This window comes from Lontra canadensis, unplaced genomic scaffold (genome assembly GCF_010015895.1).
Source record: "Lontra canadensis isolate GAN:19392208 unplaced genomic scaffold, GSC_riverotter_1.0 scaffold25, whole genome shotgun sequence".
NCBI classification, from domain to species: domain Eukaryota; kingdom Metazoa; phylum Chordata; class Mammalia; order Carnivora; family Mustelidae; genus Lontra; species Lontra canadensis.
In genome coordinates, this window is record NW_022631019.1 from 2,036,752 (window position 1) to 2,053,105 (window position 16,354).

The 16,354-nt window shown below is 64.7% G+C and overlaps 1 protein-coding gene across 9 annotated transcripts in view; it reads left to right on the top strand.

The window, feature by feature from the left end:
* The window catches only part of TP73 (tumor protein p73), a 59,099-nt gene extending 46,543 nt beyond the window's left edge, over positions 1-12,556 (top strand). For 8 of the 9 annotated variants that reach the window (XM_032863226.1, XM_032863224.1, XM_032863227.1 and 5 more), the window contains 10 exons: positions 6,181-6,367; positions 6,696-6,811; positions 8,313-8,422; positions 8,786-8,928; positions 9,183-9,271; positions 9,730-9,857; positions 10,275-10,423; positions 10,709-10,847; positions 11,090-11,183; positions 12,194-12,556. In XM_032863226.1, coding sequence (XP_032719117.1) covers positions 6,181-6,367; positions 6,696-6,811; positions 8,313-8,422; positions 8,786-8,928; positions 9,183-9,271; positions 9,730-9,857; positions 10,275-10,423; positions 10,709-10,847; positions 11,090-11,183; positions 12,194-12,532 — 1,494 coding nt within the window. In that variant the 3' untranslated portion in view covers positions 12,533-12,556. Of the gene's footprint in view, positions 1-6,180; positions 6,368-6,695; positions 6,812-8,312; positions 8,423-8,785; positions 8,929-9,182; positions 9,272-9,729; positions 9,862-10,274; positions 10,424-10,708; positions 10,848-11,089; positions 11,184-12,193 lie in introns of those variants that run through there. The other variant, XM_032863231.1, reaches the window with a different exon arrangement.
* Positions 12,557-16,354: the final 3,798 nt, after the last annotated feature.

Here is a 16,354-nt window from a genome sequence, read left to right on the forward strand (position 1 = left end):
AGCCGCCAGCTCTGTGGGCTGGCTCACAGCCCTGCTTACTGGGTCCTGGCCAGAGTGCTTTCCCCACCGGGCCAGCCAGTGGAGTGTCTGCCTTCTCCAGGAGGCCAGGACACGCAGGCATGGGCTCTCCAGCTGGCAAAGCTTGAAACTGAGTTCAGGGGCAGAGGAACCCGGGTTTGGGCCTGGCCGAGGCAGATCTCGGTGCTGCAGATGTGGCCCCCATCTGTGCCCTTGGAGCAGGAGGGTGGCTCCTGGTGGCGGTGCTGGGGCTCTCTGCAAGCCCAGCTGTGTCCCCAGACCACTCTATCCCCCAAGGTCCCATGTTTGGGGCCCAGGGGAAGCCAGATGGCACACCTGGGTTACAGAATAAGGACCACACAGAGACCCAGAGTTTCCCACAGTGCCCAGCCCGGATCACTGAGGCCAAGGGCAGGGCCCCACCTGTTGGTCCCCTTGTCCCTGACCCCAGGCCAGAGGAAGAAGCACATCACATCCAGCACTGCGTCCAGGCTTTGTCCCCTGCACGCCTCTTTGAGTCTTCCTGGACCGGGTCAAGCCTGGTGCGGACAAGTGGAGCTCAGGGGTCTTGGAGCTGTCTCCCCCCCGCGGAGCCGGCAGCTTTCGGAAGCAGCTCTCTGGGGTCAGCACATGACCTTGAGGGTGGAGACCAGGTGTGTGTGGACCCAGCGGAGAGGGGGTTTTGGTGTGATTGCTGGCCTCGAGGGAGACCCTGGGAGCCCTAGAGAAACAGGGTAACGACACCCTCTCTCGGGGCTCACTGTCTGCCGGTCTCTCCTGCAGCCCACACAGCGTCCCCAGACCCCCGGGGCCCTCCCATCCCCTCTGTGCCCACTGTGTCTCTCAATGCCCAGGCGGCTGGGGGGGGGGGCCTTCCCTCCTGACCTGTTGTCCCCCCAGGACTTCTTTTCCTCTGCACGGCAGACCTGGTCTGGTGTCCACGCACCTCTCTTCCGGCTCAGCTCCATGCTCACAGCTGCCCACCCTAATCTTAGCCCAGGACAGAAGCCACTGGAGGGTGTCCCTGCTGGCCGACAGCCATGTGTGCCACGAGGGACTGGCAGGACCAAGGCCCTGTGGCCTAGAGACTGAGAGGGGAACGCTCTCCATTTCCCAGGGCATGGTACCTCCAGATCCCGAGAGTCCCAGGCTCCTGCTCTCTTGTGTGGGACCTGGCTCTACGATGTGGTGGGACAGGCTGCCTGGCTCCTGAGGTGTGTCCCCGCCAGGGCCACGCCCACCTCTCCAGGTAGCAGCTTCTGGGGACACCCCTGGACAATGGTCAGGGTCACTTGGTACCTGCAAAGCCTTGTTTCTGCCTCCAGTTTATCCTCTGGGCTCCCAGCGAGGGGAGCCCCCGCTGTCCAGTCTGTCAGCAGATGCATCTGTCCCCTCCCTGAGCCAGGAGCTCTTGGGGGATTATGGCAGCCTTCTTCATCGGACACGTCTGCAGGCATTGGCTGTGGGTCGGCTCCCCAGAGCCTCCAACCAGCAGGCCTGAGGCCAAGGTGGGGTGTTGGCCGTGGTTTTCCTTTTGCCCAGACTCTCACTGCTTCCTGACCCTGGGGGCTCTGAAGTGGGCTGGGGTGATTGTTACCGGGCTGGCAGCTTCCCCATTGTCCTGCCCAGGCCTCCTCTACATGTATCAGAGCCCACCCCATGCCCCCCCTCCGCGGGATGGGAGAGAACACAGGACGGGGTGCAGCAATGTAGCTCGGGAGGCCCCTCCTTACCTGGAAAGAAGGGGACCCAGGACGTCTGTCAGTGGGGCTGTGGGCCTAGGCTCCCTGTGGATCTCAGGGGTTGCCCTATGAACCCATAGAGCTTCTCTAGGGAGAGATGGGTCTGTGGCCTTGAGCAGGTCCTCAAAGGAGCCTGTAGCCAGAGAGAGGACAGAAACGTGCACTGCACACTCCCATGCACGCATGGGAAGCAGATAAAAGTGGACTATATAAAAAAAATAATTAAAAAAAATAAGAGCTCCCCCCACCACAGGCCCCGTCTTCCAGAATCTGTTGTAACAGATTCGCCCAAGCTGGTTAACGGTATTTGCGGTTTGCAAGATGCTACACGTCCCTGGAAAATGACAGACAACTTATTATCACCTCTCCGCTCTCCCCTGCCCAAACCTGCCCGTGCCGGGCACCCAGCTGCCGGGAGCGGGCGCGAGGAAATTAACAGCCACAGAGCCGCCCGCGCCTGCCACCCGCAACCCCACGCCAGCCCCGCCAGGCCCTGGGCTCCTAGCCAGACTGGGCCATCGTGGACTCTGATGGGGGGAGGGAGGGGGAGGGTCCGAGTGGGGGAGGGCAGGGGTGGGCATACACCAGCATTCGGGCAAACCATTTCCTGCAGGCGCAGAGGCATACGCACATCCCAGAGCAGGCAAGTCCAGACGGCTCTGTGTCAACAGCCGAAGATAAATAAGATTTTATCAGCTCAGAATCTGTTGAAACACATCCATCTAGCGGTTCTAGGGAAGGAGAGGCAAGAGGGAGGGAGGGAAAGGAAGTGTCTTTACGTGACCTTTTCTATAGAATAGATGGGACCCAAGAGTCTTCCTCCCCATTGCCCAGGGCCTGGGGCCCAGGAGCTACGGGGGGAGGAGAGATGGAGCTGGCGGAGGGGTGGGGGCTCACGCACTCTTCAACACAGACCTGGTTATCTGAGAAGCCTTTCATCTCCTACAGGCCCCCACCTGGCCCTACCCCAGGTCTGGCCCTCCTAGGGCCCCCTCCTGCCCCTGTAGCCCAGCCAGATGCTCAGGGTATAGGGAAACCCCGACAGGGCCGGGCATTCTCCGTGGGCTCAACCCCCTGCAGAGATGGGGCTGGCCTGTGCACGTGCCCAAGGCCATATTAGCAGCCAGCTGGGGGTGGCGGGACAGGACCGGGACTGGGGACACCCCTGTGGGAGTGGGGCCAGGCCCAAGGCCGGTGGTGGCCTTGCAGGGGACACAGAGGGAGAAGCCGCGCGCTCTCTCCTCGCCCAGCGTCTCCGACGCGGGTACCGCGGACAGCTCCCGGCGGCTCCTCCCCGGGGCGGGGCGACCCTGGCGCGCCCGCCCCCCGCCCGCCCCCGCTGCCGCGGGTCTTCCTGTTTTCCCGGGAAACCTCCGCGGGAGTCTTGACACGAAGAGCACCCCTGGGGCACCCCCGCCCCACTGGGCTGCAGGACCTCGAGAGGGGGGCTCGGAGCCCGGGCCTGCGCCTGGAGTCCTGCTCCATCCTTGCTGGCCAGGGAGCCAAGGCTCCTGACCTTTGTGGGGTCTACAGACCCCTTCGGGGCAGCTGCGGAGGGAGCAGGAGGTCGGTGACTGACTGACGGGCGCCGCTGGGTGGTCGCTCCCGGGAGGGGACTGCAGGGTCTGCACGCCCCTGGGGGCACCTCAGGCCTGCTCGCAGATGGGCCAGGGACCCTCTCCCGTGGCAATGATCACGGCACAGAGGAGCCCATGGGTATTACGCGTGGTCAGTTACCGCCCCGCCAAAGCCTGGAGAGGTTCGTCTCCTGGTTTACAGCGTCCCAGCGGCCAAGCACGAGAGCCGGACCTCAAAGGCCATTCTCCCGCTGCTCACCTGTGACTATGACCTGCTCCCCTCCCAGGCCAGGCCTTTCCTCAGCGTGTCTGCCCACTGAGCCCCCACTCAGGGATGAAGCAGGACCCTCTCTGAGGGTCCTCTGCATGCCCTCCTCAGCCCCAGGTCACCCCTCACGGGACACTTCCGTGGGCCTTGCTGGGGTCCCTGCTGACCCTGCAGGGGACAGGGATGTCCCTGGGAGTCCACAGCTGCCTCAGAAGGGCTTGGACCCACTGGTCACTAGCTGAGTCGGGCCAGCACCAGGCCGCGTGGTCTCCAGGTGCCTCCAGTAAGTCTGGATCCTTCTGCAGCTGGAAGGAGCGCTCAGCCCATCTTCCCCAGCGAGTCGAAGGGCCTGGCAAGTAGGAGGCCCCCACAGCGCTTGCGGGCTTCACCGTGTCATCAGTCGTGTCAGGAAGGTCCCTGCCACCCAGCTGAGGCTCGTGGTTGCCTGTGGGGCCCTCCTTCACCAGGAAGGTCCCCTGGGTGACTGCTCTCCTGCCTCCACAATGCTTGCCAGGCAGTTCCCTGCCTGACACTACCTGAACGTTGTGTGAGGGTCGGGGACCCGTTCTGAAGCCTCGCTTGCGGATGGACCAGAGAGCTGGGTGTGAACGGCCTGGCACCTGGTGTTTGCTTTGGGCTGAGCTGGGCTGTTCTGGGCACAGTCCTTGGGCAGGGTGCCAAGCTTATCGCCCACCCTGGTGCTTTGGGGAGTGATGGGGATACTAGAGGTCAGCGGACACCCCTGGGAAGCAGGACTGACCCCCACAACAACAAGCAAGCGGCCCCCCACTCCCCTGGTGGCCCCTCAAGCCCACCCTTAGGCTTAGCCCACCGCTGTTTTCTGCTTTCCCAGCCATGCCTCACCCTTCCCCCTCCCAGGGCTGTGCGGAATCATTCTTTCCTGCATTCGAAATAGGTCTGGGGACTCTGCTTCCCCCCAGAGGTGGGGTCTCAGGTATTGAGGTATGGGGTGGCAGGCTGCACTGGGCTCGGGGGACCCCACTGAGTGGGGCACCTGTGAGGAGGTGAGCCCCAGGGGCATCCAGTTCCCATCCGTGATGGGGGTGGGAAGGGCACTTACTGAATTCAGCACCACAGGAAAGTTGAACGGGGCCCAGCACCCCGAGGATGCCATTAAGGAGACCTCAGCCCACTTGTCCCCCCATGCCCCCTTGGACTCCACTCTGGGGGTGGGGGAGTGTTTCCAGGAGGGAGCCCTGGCCATCTCGTCAGGGGGGGATGGCTCCCACTGTGGGGCCCAGGGTTTTGAGGGCCCTGGAGTCCCCCTGGTCTCAGGCTGTGGGTTAGCCTCATCGCCCTGCATTTGCCACCCCTTGTCTTTTGTATACTTGGGAGTTGCTAAGGGTATGAGTCCTTGAGGGTCCACAGTGTCCCTTGATGACCGGAGAGGGAGCTCTGGTGGCCAGTGGGGGTCTTACCTTTGCAGGATTGAGGGTGTCAGGGCCCTCAGCTTCCTTGGGGGCTTAAACCAGCCCTGCCTTTGCCAGCAGCTCCGGCACCCAGCCTCGGTTGCCCTGACTACACCGTGCTGGGTACAGGTCCCGCCGTAAACCCTAAGCCCCGGTCTGTGGTCCCCAGTCGGCTGCGATGCAGCACGTGGTGGTGGCAGACCCCAGCCGGAAGCCTCTGTGCGGCACTGTCTCCTGGTTCAGTACACTTTCCCTGGCTGTACTGCAGTGGGGTGTGATGGGGCAACTCCAGGTCGCTGGGGCTTTGTGGGGGGCGTGGGGATTAAGGGGCGGGAACAGGAAGTGTCCTGCGAGTCAGGATAGGAACACGTGCCTCCAGGAAGGAGGCATGAGGAGCCTGGATGGATCCCCAGAAGCCAGTCCGCTTGGAAACCAGTGGGCACCCTGTGACCACCATCAGGGTCACCTTTAAACTCACGAGAGCTGGCCAGGGTCCTCAGGTGGGTGATGTGGTCCCCTGGGCACTGATCCTCCCTGAAAAAGGGTCCCGAGTGGCAGGGACTGGAGCTTTGAGGCCAGAGGCCCCCACACCAGTGGCCCCTGCCGAGCTGCTGAGCTCAACCACTGACACGCTGCTCTAGGGAGTTCCTTCCTGAAGCTTCGGGGCACAAGGGCACCCAGCGTGTCTCACACACGTTTTTCATCAAAATGCCAGGAAAGCCTAACTCTGGGTTTTGAAAACAAATGTGATGCTGCAGATTCCCTCCTTCAGACCACTGCGGTCCGGGAGCTGAAGGCTGACCGTGGGGAGACCCGGGCTTGGCGAGGCAGACCCGCCTCCCAGCCCCCACTCTCCAGCAGCTCCTCGCTTCCCGGACTTTACTGTCCTCACCCCTAAGAGGGACGTAGTGGTGCTAACCTCTCCAGCCAGAGAGATCCAGACAGAAAGCCCCACTGTGCTCCCTGCACCCAAACCGGCCAGGTGCCAGCGAGTGGGTGAGAGGTGCCCGGAGGAGGCGCCTGGAGGAAGGACGGCTGGAGGCGTTCAGCGAAGGGGCCAGCAGGTCGTTGGAGGGCCGGGGTCTGGTCTGGACTGGGGACGCTGAGCTGGGGCTGGGCCTGAACCCTGCCCCCACCCCCACCAGTACTCCCCACTGCTGAAGAAGCTCTACTGCCAGATCGCCAAGACCTGCCCCATCCAGATCAAGGTGTCCACCCCGCCGCCCCCGGGCACCATCATCCGGGCCATGCCCGTCTACAAGAAGGCGGAGCACGTGACCGAGGTCGTGAAGCGATGCCCCAACCATGAGCTCGGGCGGGACTTCAATGAGGGTGAGACCTCCAGCCCCTGTGCCCAGTGGCCGGGACACACTGGGCACCCCGACCAGGGGAGGGATGGCCTCGCCCCCCTGGCTGGGAGGCAGCAGTGGCGGGCAGTGTGGGCTCCCCGTTTCCTCTCCCCAGCCCCCTTACGGCACCTGGGTCCTTGGGCGTGGGTGCTCACAGGACGGTGGGCTGCTGGACCAAGCACTCCGAGGGCCCGAAAGCTGGCAGCTGGTCCCAGGAGGCCGGTGGGGCCCAGCTGGCTGCAATGCGCCTGCCACAGGCATAGCCAGACCCCAGCTGGGCACCCCTCTGAAGCGCTGTCCCCTCCCGGCAGGACAGTCTGCTCCGGCCAGCCACCTCATCCGCGTGGAGGGCAACAGCCTCTCCCAGTACGTGGACGACCCCGTCACGGGCAGGCAGAGCGTCATGGTTCCCTATGAGCCCCCGCAGGTAGGCCGGGGCCCCTACAGCCGGCACAGGGTGGGGGCCTGGCAGTCAGAGAGCAGTCACGTCACCTCCGATCCTCCGTCCGCCTGGCCAGTGGCCCCAGCGTCTCAAGGCCTGCCAGGGAGCAGTTCCTTGCCCTCACCCACCGCCCCGGCAGCCAGTACCCATTTCTGACCACTTGTGCGCAGGTCTAGGTGGGGCCCCCTTGGGCCCTCTCTGGCTGTGGGAGAGAGACGGGTAGGGTGCAGGCAGGGTCTGGAGGTGAGGAGTGAGGCCAGAGTGGGTGGTGGGTGGGGTGGAGAGGCCCCCACCCCCGCCCCGGGGGCTCTGCTATGACCTGAAGGCAGCAGCAGGTTCGGGGGCTCCTGTGAGGGTCCAGCTGCCGTGAAAAGCTGGCGATGGAGTCAAGTAGGGGTGGGGGGCTGAGCAGGGATGCTGGGCTGGGGGTAGGATGGGGGAGGGGGCTGGGTCGCAGCCCTCCAGCCTGTGCACCATGCTTCCCAGGGTGAGTGGGCGCAGGGAGCCCCCACCTTTCTTCTGCCTGGCTCTGGCCCCCAGACCGCGCTCAAACCCCATCTCTGTACCTGGCCAATCGGACCCCCCAGGCCCCCCACCTGCCATCCCTCCTTCCCCAGCCCTGCTCCCACCAGCCGGAGCCCCCAGGAAAGCAGGGCTCTCCCGCCCTCTGGTGGCTGCCATGTGCCAGCAGTTCCGTGAAAGGCCGGGTTTGCCTCCGCCAGCGGCTGAGTTTTATCTTCTGACCCAGGGAGACAATGACAACTGCCCATTTTGTGGTCCTGGGATGCCCAGGGTTCAAAAGTCCTGGGTACATGCGTCAGCTGTCCACCGACTCCCTGGGAAACGGCGCAAGAGCTGGAGATGGGGGTCCACTCGGATGGCTCTGGTCCGTCCCTCTGCCAGAGCAAGGCCGTGCTCTGTTCTGCCCAGGAGAGCCCACAGCAAGCAGAGCACACACTTGTGCCCACAGAAACCTGTGCACCTGCCGTGCACACCCAGCCTCCAGGGCTTGACCTCTAGTCTGTGTTACGGGAGATGTTGGAGCAACCAGACCACAGGGCCCTGTGCTGGGAGCCTGAGTGGCGCATGGCGCTCTGCACTGCACGGATGGACGGACGGACGGGCGGGGGGATGCACGGATGGTCTGGATGGTGGACGAGTAGGTGGGTGGATGGTGGGAGTGGATAATTTGGATGGATGGACAGACGGACGGCGGTGGATGAGTGCGTGCAGGTGGGTGGGTTGGACGGGTGGGTGGACAGAAGGTGGACGGATGGATGGATCGATGAGTAGGTGGGTGGACGGAGGTAGGACATGAGGTAGATGCAGGCAGGTGGATGGGTGGAGGGCAGAGGACCACAGGGCAGGGACCGCCTCCACCCCATGCCGCCCCAGTCAGAACCCAGCCCAGGAGCCCCCACCGGTGTGGTCTGGGGCCCGCACGCCGACAGCCCGGCCCTGCCCCCCGCCCTGCTCTTGTGTGCAGGTGGGGACAGAATTCACGACCATCCTGTACAACTTCATGTGCAACAGCAGCTGTGTGGGGGGCATGAACCGACGGCCCATCCTCATCATCATCACGCTGGAGACCCGGGAGTGAGTCTGCTGGGCACGTGGGCGGGGGCGGCTGGAGCGGGGGCTTGGGGCAGTGCTGCTGGGGCTGCACCTGAATCGAGGGCATGGTAAGGGATGGCGCTGGCCCTGGAGGTGAGTTTAAGGAGGGGCAGAGCCCCCCAGCCCCACCCCGGGCCACAAGGGCTCCCTGAGCAGGAGCTGGGCTTCAGGAGGACGGCAGGGGACCTGGTGTCCCAGAGCGGCCGGGAGCTCAGGCGTCCCCTCACCGGCTCATCGAGAGCCCCCGGGATGAGGTGGCCGGGGAGGATGAGCAAGGCTGGCAGGGCTGGAGGCAGGTCCCCAAGGCTCATGGTCCTGGCTGTGCCCCCCCCGGTCCCCCGCCAGCGGACAGGTGCTGGGCCGCCGGTCCTTCGAGGGCCGCATCTGCGCCTGTCCTGGCCGAGACCGCAAGGCTGACGAAGACCACTTCCGGGAGCAGCAGGCCCTGAGCGAGAGCGCCACCAAGAATGGCGCCACCAGCAAGCGCGGTGAGCAGCCTGGGCGGGGGCGGGGGCTTGGGGGCCTCCCGGGATGTCAGCCAGAGCGGGACAGCCTGGGGGTGCCAGCCACAGGGTGCCCTGGCTCCAGCGCCATCTGGCACGACCCTACCCTGGGTCGGGCCCTCTCGAATGGGTTACTGGTCTCCAGGCCCGTCCACGGTCACACGCACGTGAGGGTCAGCTTGCACCGGGTGGTGGTATCCTGCGGGCCTGACCTGCGTGGGGCCTGCCTCCCCTTGCAGCCTTCAAACAGAGCCCGCCTGCTGTCCCTGCCCTGGGCACCAACGTGAAGAAGAGGAGGCAGGGGGACGAGGACGTGTACTACATGCACGTGAGTAGCCCTGGTGTCCTCCGGGCTGAGACCCGGGGCTCTGTGGGCAGCGGATGGGGCGCCCGGGGGAAGCAGCTCCCAGGCAGCGACTCTGGGGGTTATCCTCCCCCACACATGAGAAGGCCTGCTGAGATGGGGGGTGGGGGGCGCAGACCCCTCCAGGGGACAGTGCATCAGGGATCACGGTGTCTGTGACCCCACTTTCCATGGCCGCCGCGTGGGTCAGAGCGCCCATGAGCTCTGCCGGGACGGTTCTTCTGTTTTGTGAAGCTGATTCCACAATAAGCCCCGGGTTCTCCAAGCTCCCTCTCTGGTGCGTGCCCCGCGCCGGCACCCTGAGTGTGTAGAGCCCCGGGACAGGGAGGGGGGCATGGTGGGCCGCAGCATGCTGGGGGCTCCGTGAAAGGCCCCCGCGACCCTACAGGCACCTGTGCCAAGGGTCCCCCGTCTGTGCTCAGGTGCGGGGCCGGGAGAACTTCGAGATCCTGATGAAGGTGAAGGAGAGCCTGGAGCTAATGGAGCTGGTGCCGCAGCAGCTGGTGGACGCGTACCGGCAGCAGCAGCAGCAACAGCTCCTGCAGCGGCCGTGAGTGCGCCCCGCCCCGCCCCCGCCCTGCTGACACCGGCAGGAAGGGTGGATGAGTCCACTCTCCCACCCCCCCACACCCTCATACCCCCACCCCCGCCAGGGCAGGTACCCATGGCCCCCACCTGGTGCCCCCTCCTCCAGGCAGCCTTCTGTGCACCACACTGTCTGGGCCTCCGCCCCACCTCTCCCACGGGGGCCTCCTAAGTGTCCACTGACCGGGAGGCGGTGGGGAGGGGGCTCAGCACGGCAGCCCCACGGGCTGGTTACCGCGGCAGGGCCGGCTCTCCCCTCAGTGCTCTGAAGGGCAGGCGGGGGCCATCCGGCCCAGGTCTGGGTGGGAACGCGGGCGAGGAGGGGCGCCCAGCGCATGGGGCGTCGCAGGGAAATGACCAGGAGCTGTCGCTGTCTGAGCAGGAGCCACCTGCAGCCAGCGCCCTATGGGCCCGTCCTGTCACCCGTGAACAAAGCGCACGGGGGCGTCAACAAGCTGCCCTCCGTCAACCAGCTGGTGGGTCAGCCGCCCCCGCACGGCTCGGCGGCCGGGCCCAACCTGGGGCCCATGGGTGAGCGGCTGGGGCGCATGGGTGTGGCTCGGGCAGGGCGGAGCCCAAGCGGGCTGGGAAGGCACAGAGTGTGGGTCCGGCTGCGGACGCTGCCGCCCAGCTCGGGGCTGTCGGTGGCCGCCTCGCACCGGCAGCTGCTGTCCACGGGCGGGAGGCACAGCCGCGGACAGTCCTCTGTCCGTTCCCCGCCACGGGGAGGTCCGTACTGTGCTCTCTTCCCAGTCGTGCAGCGCCAGGGAGGCCCGACCCGACTGGCCCTGACAGTCTCCACTGCCACCTGCCTAGGCCCTGGGATTCTCAACAACCATGGCCACGCCCTGCCGACCGGCAGTGAGATGAACGGCAGCCACAGTGCCCAGTCCATGGTCTCGGGGTCCCACTGCACCCCACCACCCCCCTACCACGCTGACCCCAGTCTGGTCAGGTACGTGGGCTGCTGCTGGGTCCTGCCACGAAGCCACTGACCTCAGCCCCTCTCCTGCCTCTCCTCGTGCCCATCTGCTGCGCCAGGGGAGGGCCCGGGGGGGAGCACCCAGCAGGTGCTTGGGAGAGGGCGTGAAACACAGGGGCTTGTGGGGTGGCCGTGGGCAGGCAGGGGCGCCAGGCCACACAACCGAGCATGTGCTTGGAAGGTAGAGCCGGTCCACACCCGCCTTCTCCCCGCAGTTTCCTGACGGGGCTGGGGTGTCCGAACTGCATCGAGTACTTCACGTCCCAGGGCCTGCAGAGCGTCTACCACCTGCAGAACCTCACCGTTGAGGTAGGAGCCCGCCCGCAGGCGGGAGCCCGGCGCCCCCGCCCAGGGCCCAGCCATCCTGTGCTTGCTCCCAGCACTCCCTTTCCTGCTCTCACCGAAGGAGGGGAGGTGGGGAAATCCAGGAGAACAGTTCTGAGACCAAGTCCACCTCCTCTCTCACGTTTGGCTTCCTAGCAAGTCAGCCTTTGAGGTGGGGGCAAGGTCAGCTGCGCAGGCGGTGGCTGGATGGGACACACCCCCCCCCAGGCCCCTGGCAGGGCGTGGCTCATGTGGCTGTGAAGCCGCCCTCAGACCCAGCGGCCGGCTGCCTATGATTTGGGGGACAGGCTGTTCCCAAAGCACAGAGAGTTGCCAAAGCCAGAAGGGTCTCGGAGCTGGTGCAGCTGAGTGCCACTTACACGGGGAGAAACTGAGGCCCACAGAAAGCAAGACAGTCCTTGCTATGCGCCCACAACCACAGTGGGTCCTGGGTTCAGATGGTGCCGGGCTAGAAGCAAAGGGCCATGGCCGACCTCTGGGTCGGACAAGAATACCGGCAGGGAGTCCCTCCTGAACTGTGAAAAACGTCACTTGCTCGCAGCCTAGGGCTGTCTTGAGCTCTAATGTGTGGTTAGCCAAGGGAAGCTCAAGCCTCGGGAGCCCCAGATCCCAGGGGTTCCAGCTCCCCGGTGGCCGGCAGGGGCTCGGCGCCCCACCCAGGGCTGCGGGCCAGGCGCTCTCCCCTCCCATCCCACCCACTCCTGCCTGGGCTAGTTCCGGTGCCTGGCTTGGCGGGGAGGGCGCGGGGGCTGGGTGATCTGCTCTGGCCCCCACGGGGCCTGCCAGTCCACAGAGCCCAGGAGCGACGTCACCCCTACACGCACACACCCCTTCTCAGCTCTCCGGTTACGTTAGGGAAGGCCACGGCCTCCTGCGTGCGGCACTGGCTGCCCCGTTTCTGCCCCGCGCAGTCCGCCGCTGGGGGGCGGGGGGCTCCTGGGCGGGGCCATTAACGGTGGCCGCGGCTCCCGCAGGACCTCGGCGCCCTGAAGATCCCTGACCAGTACCGCATGACCATCTGGAGGGGCCTGCAGGACCTGAAGCAGAGCCACGACTGCGGAGCCCAGCCGCTGGTCCGCTCCAGCAGCAATGCCTCCACCATCTCCATCGGCAGCTCAGGGGAGCTGCAGCGGCAGCGCGTCATGGAGGCCGTGCACTTCCGCGTGCGCCACACCATCACCATCCCCAACCGCGGGGGCCCGGGCGGGGGCGCGGGGCCTGACGACTGGGCCGACTTTGGCTTCGACCTCCCGGACTGCAAGTCCCGAAAACAGTCCATCAAAGAGGAGTTCACGGAGAGCGAGATTCACTGAGGAGCCGGGCTCTGCAGGAGGGCACGGCGCAGGGCCGGCGGCGGCGGCCCTGGCCTGGACTCCCCGGGAAGCCTGGCTTTGTCTCCTCTTGCTTTTGTCCAAGACTGCCTGTGGAGGCCGGCCCGCAGGGAAGGGCGAGGCCCACCCCGCAGCACCCTGGACAGCGGACGTGACGTGCCGGGGCGGGACCTGTGCCCTGTGCCCTGTGCCCTGGGTGCTCCCGAGGGCTGGCGTCACCCTCGTCCTCCTTAGGGCTCCGTGGCTCCCCAGCGGGATGCTTCAGGACACGAGGATCCCCTCAGCTGACGGACTGCCAAAGTATTTTTCGATGTCTTTTGAGCGGCTCCAGGATTGTATCTAAAACGTGTTCATTTGGGGTTGATGTTTCAGACCCTGTCTCTGCCCAAGCCTGGGTCCCTCTGCCGGACTGGAGCGTCAGTCTGTCCCTCGCTCTTCAAACCAGCTACCTTCCACCTCCTGCCCAAAGAGGAAACCAGAACCTCCCTGGAACTGGAGGGGCCCAGGGGCCAGTGCGTTTGCCATGTGTGTGGTCCCTCCTGGGAGGCAAGGACACTTCTGGTCAGTGGCCACCAGCCAACACCCACGCCAACACCACTGGCCATAGCTGCCACCCTTCGGCGACCTTCACGGCACAGAGGTGGACAGCATGCTCATCGGAATACTGGAAATTGTCAATATTTGATAAAACGATACCCTTTGTACTTGGCGGGTCAGCTTCCATTTTATTTTTTGCTTTCATCCTTGATATTCCCTGCAGAGTTCAACCTGCATTCCTGGCTCCCCAGGTCTGCACAAACAAGCTGCGCTAGAACAGAGGACGAGCCAGGCGAGGGTGGCTTCCCACTCCGACGCTGGACGGGGCAGTGGGGCAGTGGAGGGGCGGGCTGGGTCCACCTGCCGTGTGGCTGCGAAGCTCTCCACGTGGGACAGCTCCGCTCCGTTGGCCGCGCTGGCAAACTGGGGGCAGGGCAGTGCGTCACCCTTCTCAGGGCTGTGGGGAGAACCGTTCCCAGGCGGAGGGAGCAGTCGGCAGGAAGGTGCACCGGTTGTGGGGCTCGAGGAAGCCCCGATTGGGGAGGGCCCTCCTGTCCTCCTAGGGGTGGTCCTGAGGCAGGCAGTGGGGCTGCAGGCTTTCACGAGGACCCCCGGGCGGCAGCGGGCTGGGGGCTGGGGGCAGGGGGCAGCATGGAGCCATTTTCATTTGCAAGGAACCTCATGAGCCTTTGTGGCCAGCACACGACAGACCCAGCATCATGTCCACGGCAGGACATGCGGCCACAGAGACGCCGCCTTGTTCCAGCAGGCAGGAGAAAGGCCCGCGGGGGTGCCAGCGTGTGGCTGTTCCCAAGCTCAGCCAGCCCCTGCTGCGCCTGTGGAACGTGGGTGAGCCCCTCCCGCGAGGGTCCCCGCTGACGCCCCCACAGAGGCAGACAAGCCTCCAGGCTGGGGAAGGTGGACGCGCAGCCCTCGCGCCCTTTAGGTGTGTTCTGGCTGCCCTGAGCCCCACGGGAGGCGCCTTCCTCTTCAGGCCCCGTGTTCATAGGCGTCCAGGACTCCAGCTCCGTCCCACTCGGCACAGGACCAGGAGTGGGTGGGAAAACGCCAGCTCCCCTCCCCCGTGTCCGTCCTGGGAGAAGGGGGGGTGTTCCTTGCTGCGTGGTGGTTCAGAGACTGGCCAGCAGGGGAAGGAAGCCCCAGAACAGAACCCAGGCCAGCCCCACCCCAAGCCCACCCTGGGGGCCACCTCCAGACCAGGACTTAGCCTTGGAAAGCTGTGCCCGTTCCTGTGGCCAGTCTACACTGACCGAAAGCGTCGTTTGTGCGGATGTGAGCGGCTGCGTCTGGGGTAATGCCGTTGTCCCCCACCCCGCCCGTGCACTCGCTGGGACCAGCTTCCAGGGCTGTCAGCGCACCAGGAGGCTCTGACCCTCAGCAGGGGCCAACCGGGGCAACAGAACCCACTCGTTCCAACGGGCAGCAGACTCTGATCCCTAGCCCAGGGGGGCTCCGTGCGCACGGGGCTCTGCCGTCTCCCCAGGGAGCTGCGCGCCGCACGAGGACCACGGTCACGGGCCGCAGACTCGGGGCTACTGGGGGCTGTGTGCGGCTGCCTGTGCCACCGTTTTCTCATGTCATGCCTCCCCAACCCCCCTCTCCACCGCAAGGCCGGGGAAAGAAGTACACTGTCGTGCTCTTGCCTTGGGCGTCAAGGCTGGGCTGGAGTCTGGCAAGCGCTCCTTGGCCACACCTGGGGCTCCCCAGTGGTGCCCCTTTGTTCCACCACAGGTGCTGGGGACTCATCCCCAACTTGCTGGGGTCTGCAAACCTGGCTGGAACCCAGCTGGATGGGGCAAGCCCAGGGCTCTGTCGTCTTTGTCTCCGGGGCGTGCTCCTGTGGGCCCCAGTCCAGCAGGAAATGCCACAGGGGACGCCACCGGGTGCCCAGGAAAGGGCTGGAGAGCAGCAGGCAGAGCCCTGAACATCAAGAGGGGAGGGAGGAGGTCATCCTGCCACGGAGCCCCGGGCCACACACGCCGTGCTGGAGCCTCTCTCTGTGCTGGAGGGTGAGCACCTTTGGGGAGAACAAGGCACGAGAATCACTCGAGTCGGAACTCGGGCCTGCTTAGGAGACGGTGCAAATGGTGAGGAGCAACACCACGCAGGCCTGAAGCTCTGGGTCTGCAGAACTCGAAAACCAAGAACAAATAAGCCTTGAGGGCAGGGGTTTTTCCAGTGGTGAAGGGGCAGGAGGGACGCTCTGGCTGGGAAGCAGCCTGGAGAGGGAGGTGGGCTGCGCGCCCACACTGACACCGGCCGGCCTGGGCTCGGGCCAGAGAGCACGTTGCTGCGGGGGGGCCCGCGCCCCTCACGGCTCCCCACAGGCTTGGCTGCGTGCAAAGTTCGTCACCAGGGCTGGGCCGCAGGGGAGCAGTCATTTCCATGGCCCAGGCCCCCCGCACGCACGGATCAGGGACAGGTCTCAAATGCAGATGGCCACTTCTCTGTTTCCATAGGGTAAAGCACTTTAACGCTCTAAGGTTAAAAAAAAAAAAAAAAAAAAAAAAAAAAAACCACCCATGTTTTTAATGTAACTGATGCTTCTTCAAGCAGTATTAATGGATCTACTCCAATGATATTAACTTTTTTTGGTAATGTAATCTTGGGAAAATGTGTTATTTTTTTAGCTGTGTTTTGTGGGAAATTTTGTTTTTGTAACATAATAAAGAGCACATTCCGAAGGCGGTCTCTGAGTAACTCAGGACGAGAACGGCACACACGCCAGCGGCTCCCCACAGGCGGGGGCTGTGGCCTGCAGCAGCCCCTCTGTGCTTCTCCGAGGTTTTAGGTGGCATGAGGCCGTGGGCACCACAGAGCCGCGAGCTCAGGCTGCCTGGTCACAGGAGAGACCTGGGCGCCCACACGGGATTCTGTCGGCGCAAAGCTGCCTGACCTCACGGGCCTGACTTCGGCCTCGGCCTCCCAACCCCTCATCCAAGGGGCGGCCGGAGGTCTCGACTTCGGAAAGCTCACGCGGGGTGCGGGCAGACCACTAACAGCCCCCCAGCTGCCTGGAGTCCAGCACGTTCACGCTTCTCTGCAAAACTGAGAGCTTCCGTCTGCTTCCCTCGGGCCGGACGCCACGCCGGCTTCCCTTCTGTGCTCCCAGTTCTTAGCTTTCTGCATTTCCGGGCTGTAGGAGACGGGGCGATGCCCCAGCAAAATAGGCCTCGTGAGTCTGCTCAACCTGCGGGGGCCCAAGTCTTTTAGACATCACGCTAAAACTAAGCAGAAGAGAAAACA